The 8,421-nt window shown below is 36.4% G+C and overlaps 1 protein-coding gene across 1 annotated transcript; it reads right to left on the bottom strand.

The window, feature by feature from the left end:
• Positions 1 to 7,385: 7,385 nt before the first annotated feature.
• Positions 7,386 to 8,191, bottom strand: LOC143555831 (uncharacterized). Its single transcript, XM_077045312.1, has 2 exons — positions 7,479 to 8,191; positions 7,386 to 7,389 (listed from the first exon to the last, which is right to left on the bottom strand). The coding sequence occupies exons 1-2, from the start codon at positions 8,189 to 8,191 to the stop codon at positions 7,386 to 7,388; spliced, it is 717 nt and encodes a 238-aa protein (XP_076901427.1).
• Between the last annotated feature and the right edge of the window lie 230 nt (positions 8,192 to 8,421).

The raw sequence follows: 8,421 nt of genomic DNA, 5'->3' as shown, positions 1-8,421 counted from the left end.
CTTGAGTAATAAGCACTTCGCCGGCTGATTCGTAGCCTTCCCTCGGCAGTATCACCTCTTGAGCTCCCAAATTCGTCCAAAACGGTCAGGGTATTCAGGTTATGTTTAAGGTTGAGTTTAGGGGTGTTTAAATAGGAAAATACCAAGCCAAAACCCACAAAACGGAAAATTCTGGAAGCTTCTCATCCCAAAGCGCCGCGTGAGGGGGGGGGGGGCTGCCTAGCCGGTCCGGTTCACTCCTGGTTTGGTCCAGTTCAATTCCTGATGCTCCGGTTCGCCAGTTTAGCTCATTTTTACTCGTTTTTCGCCTTCTTTAACCACGAACAAGTCCCGGGACCTAGATTATTCAGATATGTTAGTAATATACAAATTCTAACAAAAACCGAACATAAACTAATAAAATATTATATAAAATGTACAAGGGATTTATGTATATTAAGCATTATATCAAATATCCCCACACTTATCTCTTTTTCGTCCCTAAAAAAGTCTCATTGCAATGAGATCAGCATCGGAGAAATACAGTCTTAAAAAACATATAGGATTATATTAAAGGTCAGATAAACGTAAAAATCGCGATTGCCGATATTGTTGTCCACTTAAACTCAATCACCAGCCTATCAAGCCCCCACGAACATTAAGCATTTTAGTTCATGTGATATCAAAAACCTATGGGTCTCATACTTTTGGAGTTAAGATCCACCTACCCCATCTCAAGCATAGTAAAGACAATTAAAAATAATCGAGTTGAAGCAAACTGGTTCAACATATCACCGTAAGATAACAACCCCTTAATGGTAAGAAGAAAATGCACTTAGATGGAATTAATGGATGATAGGTCAAGTGAGGTCGTACGAGCATGCCCTAAATATTATTGGACTTTGTCCTATATATGCCTAAGAAAATATTTATTGACTAGAAACTTTCGAGCCCCAATAGTGTATCCTCAGAGTCTCTGTCACACCCCAACCTAACGGCGGAATATGCCGGGGCACGACATAATTTGTATCATAGCTAAAAGACACTAAAAATAATAATAAGTGTCAATATCTAATTTATTTATTTCAATCATTGTACGAGCGTATCACAAATCAAAATCATCCAAACCTATTACATAAAACTAAAACATATAAATTGTCCTTTATTTTAATAAAACCTAAAGTCCAACTAAGTCTTGCATCTTCAATTCATCCAAATAGCTACCTGCGATATGCATAAAAATAGATATATTTTGTCAACATAATGTTGAGCAAGTAATCACAATTTGAAATACATATAATGATAAAAATGACAATTCCTTGCGATAATGTGCATTACATCAACGAGCATAACAATAATATAAAAAAATGTCTTTTCACTCGAATCACATAGATAACGAGCTACTCCAATGGCGTATGATCATATTATGAGGATGAGGATGATATACCAACCAATCATTAAAACTGTAAACACATAGTCATATAGCATTTAGCAGCTAATCGAGCAATATCACAACTACGCAAATAATGGAATTGTGTTTTGGAGTATATAATTGTATAGTAAATAAATAATAAAGTTTTGTACGCATAAAGCCCCCAAAATATAAAATGGTAAAAAGGGGAGTGTGATTAATCATCTTGATAATGTGCTAGATAATTTCCCATGCAGATGCACACGGATAATAAAGTCATGTGATGTGTGTCTAATAACCCTATAATAATGACCTTCACAACTAAGCTTTAATATTAAAACGAAAATCCTAAAACCACACACAACCGGCAAGTGTACCGATCGCAAGTAGTATAGACCTAGTAAGTCCGAGTATTGAACACGTGGACACGTAAGACGCTAACGATTACTGACCCTAGACAAGACCTACCTTAGAATAATATTATATTGATTTTTGATTTCTTTTAACTTAACTGGACTAACTAACAAAACTTACCAAAAATAGAAAACTTAACGACAAACTAACTGTGTTAACTTAGGATGGAGAAAAACGTCTACCTAGGTCTGAATCAAATTGTAGGCCTAACAAGCTAATGGATTGAATGACTTCAAGACACTGGTCCCTAAAGATGACACGACTAAGGATCGCTTGGGCTCACTGGATTACCTCTCGGTCTCACTCAACAAACATAAACTACTCAAAATCGGCTAAAACGACCAAACCGGGAAACAATTGCTAACGTGTCCTAATGATGGATCACCTCTCGGTCTCACCAACACTCGACCCTAATGGCAATGAATACTACACAACCAAGGGTAGAGGAACAATTCAACTTAAACTAAAATAGATCAACTAATCGCTCAAAACACCTAAACCTGACAAGAAACGAACTCGCTCTCGCGCAATCCTTATTCTAGCATGCAAAGGTAATGAGACGACCCTAACTTTCTATCACCTCTCGGTCTCAAAGAAGGTGCCTAACCGCTGTACTTTAACCAAATAATCATGCAACAAAACCCTACGGTTGTTCCTACCGCAAACAAACCCTAAACACCAAGTCTAGAATCAAACAATGCACCGATCAATCAATACAAAACTAATCAATCAACACACGGGGGTTATGCAATAAATTGATATAATTTCCAGCCACTAAACACAACCTATTTCATGTCTAAATCAAACTTTACAATAACAATTAAGGTCTATTAATCAAACAATCCATAAAACCTATCAAACACTAACAATAATCATCATTCCTAGGTAGAACTAGCAATTTAGCCTCTCATATTATTTGGACAGCCATTAACAATTAATAAACACATCAATAAACTCATCTCAATCATCTTAACAATCATTCAATGATCAATAATAATCAATAACAAGTCAACCTTTCAAGTAATTGCAAAACTAGTTAACAATTAAACAAGAAAATCAAAGTTGATGAACAATGAAACAATTGAAAGGATATTGGATGTTCCGGGGCTGCTCCTTGGCTGTGAAATTGATAATGAACGATCCCGAGGCTTGCACTTACTTCCTTTTTCCTTCCCTAGCCGTCACACGATCAAACCCTAAGCCGAAAAAACTTTTTCTTCTCTTCCTCCCTTGCTGCGTGGTCCGATCGCAGGTAGGCTGTTCCCTTTATGGTTTTTTTATTTTTTTATTATAATATTAACAAGGGTCTTGGGCTTTTCCATGATGTAAATGGGTCGGGCTTTGAGTTTTACTTGAAAACGTATGCGTAAAAGGCTCGTAAACTACTCCAAAAGCTCGGTTTCTCTCTTCCTTTCACCCAAAACCTACAATATGAATAAAATTATGTAAAACCTATCTAAAACGAGTTAAAACATATAAAATATAATACAATACGTAGATAACACGTTTGGAAAATACGAGTGTTTTATAACACATCATCATGTCTTACGCGTAGCTTAATTGAAGGGTAGCAAAACCTATAAAAGGAATTATTGCGCTAAAAATAAACGTTGCGGAACCTATAATTATTATTTTGATTTAGAAGCCAATTCGCTTCTGTCGTTCAAGTGAAGATCTTAAACAGTTTATATTTAAAACAATATTTTTTTTGTCTTTTTAACCTTTTTCGTATATAAAAAATAAGCTTTAATATTTCTTTAATTTTAAAATAAATTACAAGATTTCTCTTAAAACTTTATAAAAGAAACATGGTTGCAAACTTCTTATTAAATAATACATCATCATCATCATCATCATCATCGTACTCAGTATATCCCACCAATAGCAAAGCTATGGTAGGGTCTGAGGAGGGTAAGATGTAGGCAGCCTTACCTCTACCCCATAGGGATAGAGAGGCTGCTTCCGGTGAGACCCCCGGCTCGATAGTAGTTTTGCATCAAGCCTTGGACATAAGGCACATAGCACTCAATCATCGGGACACCAGCTGATCGGTGCATGTACCCTTATCTTTCAGCTATCAACGCCACTACATGATGCCTGATTAACCGTCCGTCACTTTTAACGTTATTTTCACGAGATTAGTAAAATAACGTCAAAATTAGTGCAATTTCACTTTTGCCCACCCGAGGGTTCACACATATATAGAACTGATGGACAATATTCTTATTAAATAATAAAAAAAATAAACCAATATTTCTTAATAAATAAAATCGGTTAAGCATCCATATGTTGGAAATAGAACTGATGGACATAACTATTAATTTGTCATGTTTGTGGATTAAGAATAAACAACAGTTCTTTTTCTTTCAGGAAATCCCTACAACCCATCCAAATTTCAAACCCAAAATTCGATCTCTACACTAACGGTTAATGAATGGAGCAATAGAGCTTTTGTTCGGAATATGAGAACAAGTAGGTTTGTGTAAATGCCTTATCTCGATTTGGTCGGTTCGATGACTGGTGAGCTTGACCGGAAAGAGAACAGCCTGTCGGCGGTAGTGAAGGTCTCATGATAATAGAAAGCGACTTCGAGTGAGGGGTATGATTTTCAAGTTGGGTATGCTAAAAAAACAAGTGTGACGGTCAGATTATACAGGCTTAAAAAGAAAAATCGCGTTTCACAAATTTGATAAATACCGAAATCTTCGCTCAATGAATCGGTGTTAAATGTGCGCCTATAACTTCTAAAAATGTTGGCGTTATGTTTGTTAGAAAATCTCGAGTCAAATGGCATAATCAATTTGTCATTAAGGTCATTGATCTTGTCCTTATTGCTTGCCGGAAAACACGGGTTGACAAACGGATTGGTCGTCAAAGGAAAAAATTACAGAACATGGCAGGAGTTTTGGTCAAAAATCGGTCTAAGGATCACGTAACCAAATTCGTTTGTGAGGATTGGTGCTTGTATGAACAAAATAATCAAAGTAGTAATTGTAAAGGTTGGACAAGAAGATTTATACAAGGAAAAGCCCTTGGTAACTAGTATCCCGCCGGCATAAAAACCTCGAGTAGTGAAAACTATCACTACCAAGTATATTAAACTCAAAAGAATTACAAGTGATGGAATCGAGGCTGATCGTGCTTACAGTGTGTTTTTTGCTAAGAATTCTAAGTGTGTTCGTGTTGTGTTTGATCAGCCATGGTTCAATGTATATATATACAAAATATTATAACGTCTACTAACTAATTTAGCTATTATCTCGGTCACGTTTTGTTTACTAATTCTTCATGGCCGTTTCAGAACATGGACAGCAAGGAAGACCTGGTAAAATATCCCATCCGTAAAAATAGGAATTCCAGTAAGCACGTGTTTTACCTGCAAAAATAGATTGGAATATAACTGAAGTCGACTGTTATGGATCCTTGATCCACCGAGAATCCTTAGTCCTGAAAGCAATTGCCAAAAATAGCTGATCCTCAAGGATCAAGAATCCTGGTCCCAACAGCAGGGAAGGTGCAATTCAATGTTTCATTTTGAACCCCTGACTTTTAACCATTTAAACTTAAACCTTTTATTTTATTATAATTATACAAACTCTTTGGGGTTTTTTTTTTCCTTTTGTTTTATAACAACACTAATTTAACAAGATGTTTTATAACTAAGTGAACATTTAAAAACCAACACATTCGGTTATGAGTAGGTAACTTGAAATCAAAATTTATATATATATAAACATACATACACACAATAGAAATGGACTAAGATCAGATTATATGGACTAGCAACAAGAGTCGAATTCCAAATTCAAAAAAATAATGATAATACTAATAATAATAATAACAATAATAAATTAACAAACGTCTTAGTGTCTTACAGATAACAAACCTGGATAGGGCTTACAATAAAAATAAGAATACAAAAAACAAAAACAGAAATGTTACAGTCTCCATCCCCTTGGTAACACGTAAATTCTCAGTCTCGTCTAGTATGTGCACCTTGGCCTCTTTTTCTATTTTTGAGAATGCTTCTTTGGCATTTTTCATTACATAACTTTTCTCACTTTTGCTTTTCAGACCAACTTTTGGAATACTTATTTATTTATTTATTTTTTTCTTTATTTTTTTATTGTGCACTTAAGCATCTTTAACCTAAAAATATATAACTAAAGACTAAAGCTCGTATAAAATTGGACATTTGCGGGGCGCCACCACTCTTTATTTATTTTCATAAAACAGAGTGGCGTGCTATTTTAAAATGCATTCAATTCTCACCACTTTAGGGTAATCAACTTATGGTAATACTCTCTATGCCTTATCGAATTTCAGCTTCACTATCCCCTCTAGGATGAGAACCCACCAAATCTAAGATTAATTAGGTTTATTAAGAATATGCAATGGGAAACCTTTCAAGACTAGTTGGGCCTACCGACACATCCCATGCTAAGTACGTTTTCTTTAATTATATCTTATTATTAGTAGTTTTAAAAACCGATTCCCGATAAGTATCCTCATCTCCCATTTATGTGCAAAAAGAAACAAAATCAAGGGACATTTTTTAAAACTTTTTCAATTTTTTTTAAATCATAAAATTTAACTATGACTGAAAAGTCCTATCCCCACACTTAAATTTTACATTGTCCTCAATGCAAGGATAAGGACGAAAAATAAAATAAAGTCGAAATACAAAAACTAAAAAAATCAAAATCAAAAACAAAAATAAAAATAAACAAGCAAGATAGATAATGGAAAAGACTTAGCAGGAAATATGCGCATGAAATATGATGCCAAAGTCTTCTTCCATGAATGCCCTCCAACTCCGAACATGCTGAGCAATCAAACATCCCAATCTCTCACACATAAACGGAATCGGCAAAACTTTCAACAAACAATATCTAAAAATATATCTTATTAGCTCGATAGATATTCAATATTAAAAACATGTCACCAGACCAACCAACCCACCCAATATATATAAACACGAAAAAATAGCAGTAAATAATAAAAAGTATAAAGGTCGGCTGCCCCATCCCCACACTTGAATTTTTCATTATACGTCATGGGGGCCATTTTTCTAGCTCTATTATGGACAAAAACAAAGAAGAACTACAAAAAACAACGTTAGTGACACGACAATACTCAAAAATAAAAATGGAATAACTATACAAACTCTACACTTGAGTTTTCATTCAAGACACTCTATTATGTAAACTACTCGGCTGTCCAAGTGGAGCTTCCTCCATCTCGGTCAAACTCCATGGTCCTCCAAGAAACTGCATCACGATACAACCATTCATCTTCAATCTTATTCCTCCTTTTTCTAACTCCTCCAAACTCCATAAACTTCCGCTTTCCACCGCCTCTTTCTCTATTAAACTCCATCGCCTCTCGAGAACTCGCGACCTCTCTCTCCAAACAAACTCTGACGGAACGGAGGTAATCAAGACGTAGATCCATGCCCAGAATAACATACTCAATTGCATAAACGGGATGACATGGGTCAATAAGACCATCTTGACCACTCGGGTGTCTCATGGATTTAGCAACATAAGTGACACTATCGTCGCCGGCTCTAAGAGTGATCTTACCTTCAAATACATCAACAAGTGCCCTAGTAGTACGTAAAAATGGACGACCTAAAATAATAGGAACGCTCTCATCGGCCTCCATATCTAACACCACAAAATCTACAGGGAAGACTAAACCATCGACTTTAACGAGCAAGTTTTCTATGATTCCCCTAGGGTACTTTACCGAATGGTCAGCTAATGATAATGACATACAGGTGGGTGTAAGTTCTCCTAGGCCTAGCTTCTCAAACAACGAATATGGCATTAAGTTTATGCTAGCTCCTAGGTTCGCTAACGCTTGACACGAGGTATCCCTACCAAACAAACATGGAACAGTAAAAAAACCGGGATCGGGTAACTTTTCGGGTACCTTATTGAGAACTACTGCCGAACACTCTCCATTTAGTGAAACGGTCGAAAGCTTTTCCAGACTTTCCTTTAGTTTAAGAAGATCTTTCAAAAACTTGGCATATTTTGGCATATGTTGGAGGGCCTCGATAAATGGAAGATTAATCCTAAGCTGACTAAACATATCTAAGAAGTTCCCGTACTCTCTAGTAAACTTCTGATTCTTAAGACGGATTGGATACGGGACACGAGCATGATCTATAAGCGGTGAAGGCCTAATATCTCTCGGTTTCTTCTCTTCACTCCCTCTAACTATGGGCTCACTGGTAGGTGCGGTACTTGATGGGCCTAGCCTAGGTTGCACCCTCCCAGGATTCTCCATCACTATCTCCTCATCAACTAACTCATCTCTCTCCTCTACTTCAATCTCTCTCTCCGGACCTAAAATCCTACCACTACGGGTAGATGGCATTTAACTGAGCTGCCGGATTATGCTGAGTGGAACCCGAAAACTGACTTGGGGTCTCTCATCTAAATGTCGGGCTATATCACCTACGGTTCTTTTAAGATCTAAGAGTGCGGACTGGTGATTCCTTAAAAGCAATTCATGATCGACAAATTTTTTCTGGGTTTCCTGATCTCTAACTAGTATTTGCTTCATCATCTCTTCTGACCTACCAATACCACTACTCAAATCCTTCC

This window comes from Bidens hawaiensis, unplaced genomic scaffold, assembly GCF_021521415.1.
Source record: "Bidens hawaiensis isolate Kalapana, Puna unplaced genomic scaffold, B.hawaiensis_p1.1 tig00018320_1, whole genome shotgun sequence".
Lineage (NCBI taxonomy): Eukaryota > Viridiplantae > Streptophyta > Magnoliopsida > Asterales > Asteraceae > Bidens > Bidens hawaiensis.
This window is presented reverse-complemented; position numbering and strand designations above follow the sequence as displayed.

Excerpts from the sequence above, each read along its gene's own strand:
- LOC143555831 (XM_077045312.1), bottom strand. The coding sequence starts at position 8,191 with ATGCCATCTACCCGTAGTGGTAGGATTTTAGGTCCGGAGAGAGAGATT.